Below are 13,871 nucleotides of genomic sequence, written 5' to 3'. Positions count from 1 at the left end.
TTTTTTTTTTTTGGCAAAAAAAAATCAATATTTCTGAAGTTTTGATAAAGAACAATTGCACCTTGCTGGTGTTTCAATTATGACTAGAATTGCGCAAAACTTGAGTTAATTAAAATGTAACATCCATCTGGATGCTGCACTGATGATGATGCCAATTTGTGAACATTAGTGTTTCTATTCACTGGTCAAACTGTTGGCCGTGATCACGCCAACTTAAAACAAGTAGAAACAAAACACTGGATGAAAAATTATCATCTCCAGCTCGTCTGCCGTCTCACACCCGCACACACACCTCCGCCCCTCCCTCCTGCTGCACTCTGCTCGCAGCCATCCTGAAGCTTCCACAAATGTCAATCAAAAACACAAACATCTGCGCTGAACACAGAACTAACAGCAGAGCTGTTACAGTATGAACGCCAGAGTCTATATGTATGGTAGGGGATGTGAGGAAGGTGTGTTGTCTTGACAACGTGACATGTTTTGGGGAAAAAGGTGTTACCATTGCACTTCTGAGATGAGGTTCAATATAGAGAATTCTGGAAAAACTACCCCATGAGGGCGTAAAAACTTTTTTATCGAAATCTGAGAGGTTTTCAAAAATGTGGTGTTTCCATTACCACTTCTTTTTGGGATATAGTTTTGCGCAGTTATAGGTGTAATGGAAATGCAGCCAATGATAGGATTCAGTTTAGATAAACTTGAAATAACTCTAGAAGGAAACTTGTAAAAAAAAAAAAGTCGGTTTTATTCAGCGATTTCCTCAAATATAAATAGTGAGAGGACAATAACTAAGCAGCAACAAAGCCTTCGGCACAGCATTAGTCTTCAACCTTTTACATTTGTGTCAAACAATCCTTCCCAGGGGAAATGTGTGGGCTGATCACGGATCAACAACCACACAGAGGAATAAATTCATTCTGTCGATTGCGTCTCCAGTTGATTTACTGATCACTGTAATGCTCTGACTGACTGCAGCAAGCCACAGGGGATCTTCTTATGCTAACAAGTCAGTGCAGGCATTGCCGCTCCTCCTGCATCACCAGCTAGTTTGTATGAAGAAAAACTGAAAAATAGAGGTAGAAACAGCTCTTTAAAGGAGACCTGAGGTGCATTTGAAGATGCCAGGAGAGTATATGTGAGAGAGAGGAGTGTGTGATGTATGTGTGCTCTGTCATTGCATCTGAAGTGCACCTGGGGTGAAGCAGGGTTTTCATTCTGTTGCTCTTTTATCTACCTGACCTCTGAGGGAGAGAATGTTTTCAGTGTCTCAGGTGAGCTTGAATAGGGGAAAACACCAGTGTCTGAACCTGTGACAAAGATTCAGACGGAATAAAATCCAAGTTCAGTTTTACACGATTATAGCAGCAGTATATGAGGTGGTTATTGGCTAATTGGTCTGTAAGCCCACAGTTTAGCATGTTGGTCTTTGTTATTTCATGATATGCTGGTCATTACAAAGAAAACATGCTAGCTTAAAGACTACTCTGACTTTGCCTGCAGCTCTGCAGGTTAATACACCAGCAGTGTCTTGCTTCACATGCTGCATGCATACAGTAACAGAACTCAAACACGATCATTAAGATTGATCATTAAGACATGAGCAAATAAAAAATAATTATGAATCAGCAGCACAGCAATGACAGTAATGGCTTTAAAATAAATCACTTAATGTGAGTTAATATTGATTCCAGCTCCTAATCAATGGTCATCTCAAGGGCTGATGGAGGCTCTCTGGTGGACGCACTGTGACCTCTGCTTTGGTCAATAGCCATCTTGGGACGCAACCTGTGGCATCAGCAATACTGCACTGTGACAGGTCACTAATAGAAATGAATGGAGAGCATGTGTAGAGGGGCATAAATCCATTCCTCAATAGTTTAACCTTCCTGTTGGCCTCATATTCTGTATACACCCTTTGTCCTCCTGGTCAAAATGACACACCTTCACATAACCCCCATTGTAAAGAAACTTAATTGAATTTTAAACATCAAATGTATTTTGTTTGAAGAAATATTTTTTCATTAACCACAAATTGTGAAAAAAACTGAGTTTTCAGTCTTCACTTGGCAGGAAGACTACATTTATTCAGGAGACACAGACATTTTGCATTTTGTGGCGTTTCCACTGACTTATCCCGGGACAGATCGTCAAATAACCAAGACAAGCCGTCCCACTTTTTGGGACCCTTTCGTATGGTCGCCAGACGGATCCGATCCGCTCTTGAAAGGGGGGGCAACACACTGCAGACCGTTGATTGGTCAAAAGAATCGTCACTTACCCTGCGACAGCGGCTTAATTTCTCCTGGAGGCACACAGTCTTCTCTGAAACAAAAGCTTGATTGCACTTTATATCAAAGAGCTACATGCCAATAACATAGAGGACAAAATGCTGCTTGTCTTCTATCTATACTCTTTATTGACTGTGCTGCGTTTCTATAATAGACTGTATAAAACATGGGCCTAGTCTCGCTGACGTTACCGGTCTGTTTCTGAAACGGAAAATGAAGTACATCAGCTATAGCGGCCATATTGGTAGTGGCAAGGGCTTTGCCTACAGCCATAGGGCATCTGTCGGTCACGTGACCCTCAGCTGTGCCTCTTATTGGGAGAGCTCGCAATCTTAATATCCCCTGACCTGCCGCGTTAGAAAAAAATTCAACCCCCGTACCGTGGGTGCCGGTAGTAACGTTAGCGACTCAGAAAGGAGACATTTTTTGAACCAAGCTGTACATATGTTAGTTTCTGCTTTGAAAATTGCTTTTTTTGGCTTGGTGTGTATGTGACTTCCGCTACTTCCGGAGCCAGCCTCAAGCGAACACTCGAAAAACAGCAGATATTAGCACTTCCGCATCATCTCATATTCTTAGACCGAAGGTTGTCGCTTCGTTTTTCTTCTTCGTTTGATTTATTAGTGGGGTAAACTGTGTTGCGCTGCTATGGCATCATGCTATTGCTTAACAGCTGCGGCTTTTGGCATCCGGCTTACACACTGCCTGCCACAAGAGGGCGCAGTTTTGCTGTGGGATCAGGCTTAACTGTATCAAACCGTGCCAAACCGTACTGAACCAAACTCGACTGCATGATGGAAACGCGGCTTTCTCCAGCTGAGACAGTGGTTATGGCAGCTGAACCCTCAGGTTGATCAAGACATCTCACCCTCTGAACAGCTTCCACAACTGCTGCAGATGCTTCTGTACAGCAGAGTGTGTCTCTCAGTGGGCTGCTATATAGCAAAAAAAAAAGAAGAGAATTTGCTGGTAATTGAGTCGGTCTATTCCTCATCATTAAGGAGACTGTTTGACATTTTGTCTCCAATATTCTTCAAATACAGTGATCAGGTGAGTTGAAGTGAGAGCGATGATTAAAATTCTCCCCATGCAGCCTGATTCCAACATGTCAAGTTCCTGTTAAAACACTGAACAGTGAAGGGCTTCCCAGAGCTGGTGTGATTTTACAGAGAAATCATTTCACCAAAGAACATTGGCAAATGTTGAATGGAAGCCTAAATGAGACACAGCTCAGAGGGTGGAAGATGAGATTTTTTTTGTGTCACAGCTTTGCATAAATTTGCAGAACAAATTATGAATCAGGATGAAGTTTAATACTGTATTATGTCTGCTGTCACTGACAAGATCAAGCTTACAGGTTAAATCCCTCTACGGGAGAAATCCAGGAGGAAATTCTTTTGGAAAATAAATATGGGCATGGGAATAGAAACTCCTGAAAGAAAAGAAGGACAGACAGAAGTTTATAAAATCATGCCTGCTTCAGAGAAAGCAGTAGCCTCTCTTGCTGTGTAATCTATAATTTGAGTTACCAATCACGAACCATTGTGCAAGATGTGTTTTTTTTTTCCTACAAGTAAGTGTTGGAACAGCACAAATAGCATACAGCATGGACAGCGTGACTATCACCTGAAGTGTGTAGATGTCTGTCACTGCAGGCACTCAAATCCAGATCTGGTGGAAGTCAAAGAAGCCACCACAAGCCTTTTAATAAAATTGGCATTACTGGAGGTGAACTGCTTTACCTTTAAGTCAATGCTGCACCCTTTGTTTATGACATTCAATATCCAAGCTTTACGAAGTTATTCCAGGATTTATACATCCAAACCCTGCAGACAAAAGTAAAAATGAATTGTGCATGTGACTTAAGGGTTTTCAATATCTCAAGCACTCAACATTTAAACAAAATTGTTTACAGATTGTATTTTAAGCTGGATTTCATTTCACTTTTTGTTCAGAATTTAGCCCTAGAGTTTTGAGCAGAGTTTACGAGAATCTGACTCTGAACACTGGACGAAGAGACACAGGCTGATCAAACACAAGGTAATGGGCCACAGGTGGAAACAGTGAAGGCAGGGTCAGCTATCACAAGAGCGGGAAACACATCAGGGCAGGAAGTTAAGTTATCTAAGGGGGCACTTTTGGTAACTTTTAGGAAGGTGATCTAGTTAATACTTCATGTCACGTCATGCTTTTGTGGTTACCCCATTAGACAAATTAATCGGACTGATTCTTTAATTGGTTAAAAATGATAGAAATGTCATATAAAATGCTATGATTCCAACAGAAATACAAATCACATCTTTACCAAACATCTAAAACATCTCAAATGTTGTTTTAACAAGTTGAAAGCATGTCTTTGATACCAACCCATCCCCCACTCCATTTCATCTGTTTGATTCATTATAGTAAAAGAAACATCTTTGCAAACACACCTTGCAAAAAAATTCTAAAGATTTCTCTAAATAATCCTTAATTTCTAGAGAACAGTACATGATACATGGAATAGAACATTTCAGCTGGTCCCCCTTTGGGTCTGTCTATGGCAGAGGACCCATTCACCATAAAGACAGTTTAGATGATCTTCATGAAAAAAAGGTCCAGACTAGTTTCATGTTGAAGGTTTTGTGTTGAGCATTATAAATCAGCTCACACCCCACACGAATTATTGGCACCTAGACATGCCAGGTTTGTACGGGTTGAATCAATACAACTCAAAGTGGGATGGATTTCTCCTTTATAAAAGCAGCCTTTGAGAACAAACTCAGGGCATAACCCCTCTTTTATTTGCTGTCTGCCCTATCTGTGTTTACCCGGGTTTAAAACCAACACCAGGCTTCTTCTTTATTTGACTTGGTTCAACAGTTTCAGACATGCATATGCATTTGTATGTATAAACATACATATGTATTTGTGGGTATATGTGGACAACTCATTTGATAAAACCAATCATTTCAAACAGCAGGGGAAAAAACAACAACAACAACAACAAACTTTTTGCTTATTTTAAGAGGCTGAATATTACTGCAGCTGTGTTGAGCAGTTTACAAACAATACAATTCATAAATCCTGAACTTCCAACAGCAATTTGTCCTGCAGTTTTTTTGTTAACAATCTTTGGAGCCAAAGATGAGTCAGTTTCTCCAACAGAGAGCCATAACAGTTGTAGCTACTATTAGTTGTGCAGTATTTCCTGTGACAAATAAACTGGAATTCATGAGTAAATGCAGCTCAAGGCAACTTTCAGCCTAAAAAAAGGGATGGTTTCATTTAGGTTCAAATCAAACTTTGACTTTGAATAATGTTCAATTAAAGGATCAACAAACTAATTTCAAAATAAAAGTTGGGATACTGTGATCTATGTTCCATTATAAACAAAACAAGAAAAATCAATAACCATGCTAAGCCTGACTTTTTGCATTGCTTCTGGCTAAAATAAAGAACAAGTTCTCCTACTCATAAAACCTCAGACAATTTTACTTCCAGCTTAATTGACCCTGAGAATATTTCCTCTTTGGTGTTTCTGATATATTGCTTCTCAAACACTTCACACACGGACATATATCGTTCTGTTACAGTTACATTATGTGTCATGTTTGAGTTTGTTCTTTGTAGTTCAGTCGTGTCTTTTGTTTTTTAGGTCCTGTTTTATTTTGTAGTCACATCTCTCCTCTTCACTTCCTGCTCTGATGTGTTTCCCGCTCTTGGGATTATCATCCCCACCCTCATGGTTTCCACCTGTTCCCACCCCATTACCTCCTGTATAAGTAGTCCATCTCCCTTTTTTGTCAGTTCACCTCCATATGTAAGATGTGTTCCTTGAAGCCATGCTTAGAATCCAAGGTATTTATCAAGTTTTATTTTGTTTAAGCTGTATTTAAAAGCCATGTTCTCTAAGATTTTTCTGTATCTTTTGAAACAAGTTTAAACAATGCTTAACTTTCTACCAGAACTTTTCTGTGGTTTTCTGTTCTTACTTTTGCTTGAATCAAGACTTTTTTGTTGTCATGTTGAGTCATGAGTCTGGGTCTTAAAGTGTTTCTTGTATTTAAGTAAAGGAGCCTCACTGTAGCTGAAAAAGAAAAAAAATAGAGACATGGGTTTCATTTTGTAACAATCTGTGTTAGTCATAGATTTCATTTTAGACACAATGTTATACATTGTAGAAAGATCTTAGATGTCATTTAAAATCAAAATAAGATCTTCAACCTCCAAGATGTGTTAGTTTACATCATTTAACTCCAGTGCCACCTTTTCTCTGTATGTAGCAGCAACAACCAAGAGATGTCATAATGGCTGGGACACAATCGGAAAAGTATTTTTCAAGTTGTAAAACGTCTTGTTTTTTGTTTTTTTTTCTTTTTTTTGCTTGATCTCTTTGTCTATGACCACCACTATTGTTTCGCTCCTTCTTTTAACCAGGGCAGCTACAGACTGGGAAACGTGAGTGATTATCTGCTGTTTTCCCATACTATTGATCATAGAAGTGGCTTTTGTATTGGTGAAAAGAATGTGGTACCGAAGTATCTGACATGAAACCATATAAAGTGAAGTTAATGCTGTTTTGGAATGGTTCCAGAATGTAAACACAGAGGAGGCTTTCATATGCCTTAACTGATTGTGCCGGTGATAGTCGGTGCCTCTCTATCGACGGCCAGGGTCCAGTTCTAATACAGACATGAAGATCTGCTCAAACTCAAGTCTTGGGGAGACCAAATTGACAAGTCGTCTTCCCAGCATCTGCAGTGATTGTTGGATATTGGTTATACAGAGTTCCCTCTACGTCTACATGTTGTAGATGGTCAAAACACATCAGTATCCTACTGACATGTACACACTTTAGGATCATAGCAGAGAGTGGAGATCGTAGTAGTTAATTCCAGTGATCAGGTGCAAAACAGGAGTAAACTCAGTGAGAAACTCCACCCAATCATAAGTATGATGCTTTATGACTAGTTGCATGATCTACTTAGGATGGTAATAGAAATGGATATGCACAAAAATGCACCCTTTGAGACCACTGTATAGGACACCTTCATAACTCATTATCCCTGGTCACACAGGAGCTACCTGTTCAGTGTCTCAGATCTGACCTTGGGCAAAAGGGAACCCAGCCATAGTTGCACCTCTGATGTCCTAATATGAAAGAGAACACCACATCATTACAGTACAAAACAGAACAATGTGATGTAATGAAGAGGAGAGACTGTAATTCCTCATAGCAACATCACTCAGTCCCTGGAGGAACACATTGTGATTCCTCGCATCGCTTCCGTCTCCTGGCTTCAAACTGAACGTGAGTCACGTCAAACAATATATGGTGTAGGCAAACAGTAAGACATCCAGCTACATCACATTCACCTTATCACACTCCCGTTATGTGCCGCTCTGCCGTTATTAGTCCCCTGCATGGAAGGGGGCGGGGATGTGCTGTCGGAGCAGCCAGCCAGCGTCAGGGCTGAATAATTGATCTCTCTCTCTCGGTCAGGGGGACGTTAGTGGGACGTTTCTCTCCCTCCATCCTCTCCATGTAAGCCAGTCGCTCCTTCCCATCGCGGTGTGAACGACAACAGATTCACCCTCCGTAAACCACCACCCTCTACTCCTCCTCTTCCTCCCTACGTGTGTAAGAGTGTGTGTGTGCAGGAAGACGAAGCAGTACCAGCACCACCACAACCACCAAGGACGTCCCCTCTCTTTTTTCAAGCCCTGGGAGCCGGAGATGCAAGGGACGAGCAGTTAGATTAGCTCGTGTTGTTGTTGCTGCTGCAGGAGAACTTGGTTGTTGGAGCTGCAGCTGAAGATCTGCTCTCTGATTCTCGTTGTAAAGTGTGTGAGGACGATTTGAGGATCTGTCGCCGGACGGAGGTAAATCGATGCATGATGCGGATGCTTCGGTGCAATTCACGGGTTCTGGGGGGAGCTATCCACTCGAGGTGGTGCTGAAAGCAGGCGCCTGCTCAAACAAGGAAGTGCATGTCTATCACTGCTCTCTGTATCTTTGCATGTACACACAGGATGATTTAGATCACACTCCCTGCATATACTACCGTTGAGGTGTATGTATCAACCACTATTGATGCCTAATTAACGCACCGTGCGAGCAGCTTTTCCCGTGCCGGAGTGGGATGTTCTGTGTTCACCGTCCCTCCAATGGAAGATGGAAAGTTTCACCACATGATCAGGAAAAATTCACAGCTGTGGTTCAGTCTACATCGTCCTGCCAGGCTGGTGACTCGCGCTGTGCACTTTCGGCAAACTCGTTCTTGCCTCATACAGGTTCTTCCTCATTGTCGTGACAGGTACCGCCGTCGGTGCCTGACACCAAACACTCCGGGATTGTTGAAACAAGGCGACACATTTTGCACGGAAATTCCGCAGGCTTGGTGTGCGAATTCTACATTTCTTGTCGTCTTTTGTGTTTTCCCCTGTTGTGCTCAGGTTGTGTGTGAACCATTGACCTTGGTGTCCTTCAGTTGGCGCATTGAAGAAACGTGCCTAACACACAATAAACGGGTTCTGTGTGCGTTTGGCTCCATACACACTACGACTGAGGCTGAATTTAGTCACGTAGAAATAATTTCTGCAAAATCCTTTAAATAATTGATGGATAGCGTGTCTGTAGTAGCCTACTCTATAACGAATTCGCCGTGACCTCCTTACCCTTTAATTCCTTTTTTAAAGTCATATTTTGAACTCATGTGAAGCAAACCCACTTTTATATCAGCTTGTTAACACTTATATGCAATATTATATATAGTATCATGAATATCCTAACATAAATCTAAGTTTTGTGTCATTTCTTTTTTCAGATCTGGCAACAAAGGACTTCTACTTTTCCGTATCTATTGAATGTAACATCGCTCATATAAAGAAGGCAGGGAATTTAAAGCCATCATCATGAATTTCGTTATGAAACAAGCGTTGGGAGGTAAGATCAAGCTTTTTATTTCCACTGTTTGTTTATTTCTATCTGTTGCACTCAGTGTGATTCGGTCTATCTGCATGTTGGTGTGCGTGGGGTGTCTCTGCTTTTTCACCAAACTTGTGTCGGACTCCTGCATACTCCCGTATGAGATTTTGTAATTTTCTACAGAAGACGCAGATGCAAGTTCTGTAGTTCGTTTTTCCTGTCGCTTTTAAGCGTTTTCCCGGACATCTGCCTCGCACTTGCTCCCAGGGGCACACTGCGCAGAACAGCGCACTGTTACAGGTTTATGATGTGTAAGGCAGACTGAACCGTTATCGCCAGAGGGGCATTTCACGTTCCAGTGTGTGCCACCTGCGTACAATGAGGAGCGGGAGCAGGTCTTTGCTGTGCCTCGGTCTCCCCATCAATCAGCTCTGACTGGACTCTGCAGCAGCTCTTATCTCCACGTGCTGAATACACATTTTCCACCTGAAGGGAGGGAAAAATAATCAAAGCTGAATCTAATCTTCAATAATTTCATTCGCGCATGCAGGCAATGTGAATGACTTTCTAATTGCTTGTGTTGTAGAGGCAAAGGCTCCCTGGACATGAGATTATCATAACGGAGTAATGAATTTTGAAGGAATATGAACTTGTTATCATGTATGAATATGCAGATGATGCTGTGAAGGTGAAAAGGTCTAAATGGTTTTCAAACAGCAGAGGCGCAGCTCTGTGATTTGTCTGGAATGAGGCTCTGCAAGCAAATATTTGCAGCTCTGTCAGGCTGTTGTTGGTCTTTGCAATATGGTCTACAAGTACAGGAGAGTGAACTTCAAAATGATACAAAGTTAGTCTGAATCAGTGCTATTAAGGTGACACATTAGTGGGCTTATAGAGTCTCTCTTTATGCAAGAAATCAGAAGAGATGATTGACGGTTTTACCATCACAATGTGACTTCAATTACTTTAAGATTAGGTACACTTCAGATTTTCAGGTTTATAATGTCCTTAAGTACTTCTGATCAGGCTGGTGTCTTTGAAAACCCCAGTTTAAGCTTGTCTGAAATGCTTTACTTCATTTGCTCTGTCACAAGACCATCCCCCTGACAGTACTCTGGAAGCCTCCTCCACTGTTGCCATGCTATAAAGTCCTGGTTATTCATTAGAAAAAAAAAAAAAAAGCATATTAGGAATGTTTTGAACCCTGAATCTGACCCCAAAAGTTGTGTAGTGACGGACATTTGGTAATTGCTAAGTTTTATATTAATTATCTCATCATCTTTTCAGGAGATTCCCATTGATGATGTCACAAACGAAGCAGGGTTAAGGCCCCGATCGCATAGGTCTTGAGTGAATTTTTGGATAAGCTGTCCAGAGCCTGTAGTTTTATAATGGGATTACTGCATCACCAATTCACTCCAAATCTTTAAAAAGTTTTACTGTGATTAGTGTTTAAATCCAACATTTAAGCTTAATATATACTTAAAAAAAAAAAAAAGAAATATCATTTAGCAGCTTTACTAACTTCATTAACCTATGCTTGTTGTATTCTGACAATTGAAGGAGTGTCATTTTGTGAAAGAGCTCTATTCATTCATTTGTTTATTTTAAAAATTTATTGCAAAACATCAGAACTCAACATCTGACAAGCTTTGATTATTGGATGACTTGACTACTTTTAGATAAATACCTTGTCATAAGACTTTAAAAGACTTGCTTAGACCGTCAAGACTCACCTAAGAGAAGTAGCAATGATATGATCAGGCATTACAAGATTTACAGAGCCAAAGCTCTCACTTGATTTTTGTACCAGTTTAGATGAACAACCAGCAAGACTTACCAGAAAATAGTTCTTCATCAAAACATGTAAATTTGTAAAGCTTTGAGGCTGCTGGGGTGTATGGCTGTGTCCTCTGTTTATTTTGTATCAGGTAGAGTAGCTGCAAACCTATCATGTATAAACATGTGTGTGAGTGCGTGTTTCATTGCTGTTAGTGGGTGTCCTGAAGAGCTACGCCTGCCCACCAGTGGACTCACACAGAGCTCCTCGTCAACAAAAACAGCCAGTTAAAAGTGTCTGAGTAAAAAGGAAACTTCACACATGAGGAGAAGGTGTTTGTGCCAAGGTTTTCACCTTCAGCTGAGTGTTTCATTCCGTATTGGGAAGCAAGTTTTCCCTGTTTTTTCTTAAGGAGTAATGAGTTTTCGGTGTGCAGTGGATTAGCTGTGGGCTATTATCTCACTTCTTTCTGTCTCTCTGTGAAGGAACTCACACTCCATCTGTTCCCATGAAGGATGAGATTTGTATTCAGTGTGTTAAATACAGCGAGGGCGAGGCTGTGGTGCTTGTCACCAAGGAAGCATTCATCTCCATCACCCATGATCCTGTCAGCCTTTGAGATGTGGGATAAAGATGAAAAATTCATGTCAGGGACCCCTGGATGTTGGCTCATCAGGGGAAACATTCTTCACTGGCATATCTGAGTAGACCATCTGCTTAGTTTCTTGTACTTTTTTTTCTCATAGCCATTTCACCACTGGTCATAGAGATTTACAACACAGAGACAAATTACAGACAAGAAAACCTGCAAACTTGTTTGCCAATTGTTTGGTATGTGATATACGAGGCCAATAAGAACTGACATAGGAGGGGCGTATCGCCACCTACTGTCGTGGAGGCAGACATACTCTTGTCAGTCAATGGATTCTTACAAGTTGCTTGCAGTTGTGCAATTGAATAAGCAAATTGAGCCATAAACAAGGCTCATCTTACATCTGCATGTTGATATATATGGGGTTTGAAAGCTAACAAGCTAGATGGATTAGCATCAATCTTTTTGGGAGTGAAACAAGGACTCCTGGAGGCCTCAAATCTTAGTTTTAAAGAAGCGTTTTCATTAGTCTCAGACAGAGGCAGGAAAATGAGGATTTGATTCTGTCTGACATGCAGGCTGAGCTGCCTGTGTGTGTGTGTGCATGTGTGTGAGGGGTAACTATTGCAAGAACTGGAAACCATGCAAGGTGAAAAAGGACGATATATGATGCATGACACCATCTGCAGTGCTCGTAAATACAGGAAAGCTTTCTCACCTCCTTCTCCCTGTGGAGCTGTGACCTTAGCTCCTCCTCACTGTCCCACTCTTCCATCTCCCTCCTCTAAGTGTCTCTGGCCTTGGCCTCGGCTGAAGAGAAGGGGGGAGGAGGAGAAGGAAGGGAATGAGGGAGAATGAGGTGTAGGAGGAGATGAAAAGTGACAAATTGATCTTTAAAACTGGGTGTTATATCATCAGTGGCTGAAGGCAGGGGTTGTAAAGTCTCACTGCACTCTTGGTCCGCAGAAGCTGTAATCTCCATTTAATGGGAGCTTTCTCTGTCCTCTGTGGCTCTGCTTTCTCTCTTTCTTTCTTTCTGCTCCTTCCCTCAATGAGCATCCATTTTATCCTCATTTATGTTTACTCCCACCTCTTCCAACCCTTTCTTCTTTACCTCCTCCTGTTTCACTCCATCACTCTTTCTCTCCCCTCTGTGTTTTTCCATCCTTCAGTTTTAAATTTCTCTCCTGTCTTTACTTCCTTCACCCTTTGGTGCTTACAGTAAATCTAGAAGGCGAGGCACAGAAACCTCAATCAGGCAGCCACAGGAGATCCCAGGGTGTGTGTGTGTGCTTGTGTGTGTGTGATTCAATGTTTGCTTGTGTGTGGTAAGAGAGAGGAGGGAGTTTATGTTGGGGAGGGACCAACGGGGTGGTTGGCTTTGGTTGGATTCATTTGTGAGGTGAAAATGAGAGTGTTTGAGGACAGGACAGGACAGAAAAATGATAATGGGACAACTGCATGGCAAACACTAAAAATCTGGCATCCAAATCACAAGTGGCAGAAAAAAATACCCAAAACCAAATCATGAACAAGGTATTTATCAGTTTTCACGCATTTGAATCCATCAGTCCTTGAGATTGTGCATCGTGCAGCTGAGCCCTGTGCACACGCTTCATGGACAGACATGCAAACATTCTGTAAGAAGGCAAACTTCTCAGTGTCAACAGAAGACAGCATTGTTTAAAAAGAGTGTATATCCTGCTGAGCATTGGGAGAGAATGCACACAAACAGTGAGTCAGTCTGCAGAAAAGTCACATTGCTGTCAATCAGCCCTAAATCTGCGTTTCTCTGGTACTAGTCATAGCTCTAATCTTTTGCAAACAGAGTCAGATCCTTTGGGGAGGAAACATTCTGGATCTACTGACTGTTTATCAGCAGTAAAACTAAGTATATGAACCCTGATGTCCTGCTTTTTTGAGTGCATACTGAGTTAACTTCTAGCCAAACCAAGTTTCTGCTCTATAGTGTCTTTCATTACTTTGAGTAGTTTGAACTCCACAAAAATTTCAAGTGTTGAATCGATCCGTCATCACTGACAAGATGTCCCCACACAGATAGTTGCTGCAGATTTGTGCATTGGACATCCATGATGAGCAGTGTTGTGAATAACGGCGTTAAAACTAATGCTGTTACTAACACCGTTTTCCCAGTAACAGGTAATCTAATTAACTTCTATTTCAAATGTAGCGCTGTTACTCTTACTGACAATGATATAAGGGGTGTCACTATGCCTCCGACTTGGCTTGTTCAGCCAGGCAATAAAATGTGGAGAAAAGCAGGCAGACACCCAAATAATA

The 13,871-nt window shown here is 41.4% G+C and overlaps 1 protein-coding gene across 2 annotated transcripts in view; it reads left to right on the top strand.

The window, feature by feature from the left end:
• The first annotated feature begins 7,791 nt into the window (after positions 1–7,791).
• Positions 7,792–13,871, top strand: part of cplx1 (complexin 1) — a 55,540-nt gene continuing 49,460 nt past the window's right edge. The window contains exons 1-2 of one of the 2 annotated variants that reach the window (XM_074674308.1): positions 7,792–8,153; positions 9,098–9,216. In XM_074674308.1, the coding sequence (XP_074530409.1) occupies positions 9,186–9,216 (31 nt within the window). In that variant the 5' untranslated portion in view covers positions 7,792–8,153; positions 9,098–9,185. Of the gene's footprint in view, positions 8,154–8,653; positions 8,674–9,097; positions 9,217–13,871 lie in introns of those variants that run through there. The other variant, XM_074674309.1, reaches the window with a different exon arrangement.

This window comes from Halichoeres trimaculatus, unplaced genomic scaffold, assembly GCF_033239565.1.
Source record: "Halichoeres trimaculatus isolate MK-OKI-2021-1 unplaced genomic scaffold, fHalTri1.1 fHalTri1_scaffold_7, whole genome shotgun sequence".
In the NCBI taxonomy this organism is placed as follows: domain Eukaryota; kingdom Metazoa; phylum Chordata; class Actinopteri; order Labriformes; family Labridae; genus Halichoeres; species Halichoeres trimaculatus.
The sequence above is the reverse complement of the archived record's forward strand: the minus strand, read 5'-3'. Positions and strand labels throughout refer to the sequence as shown.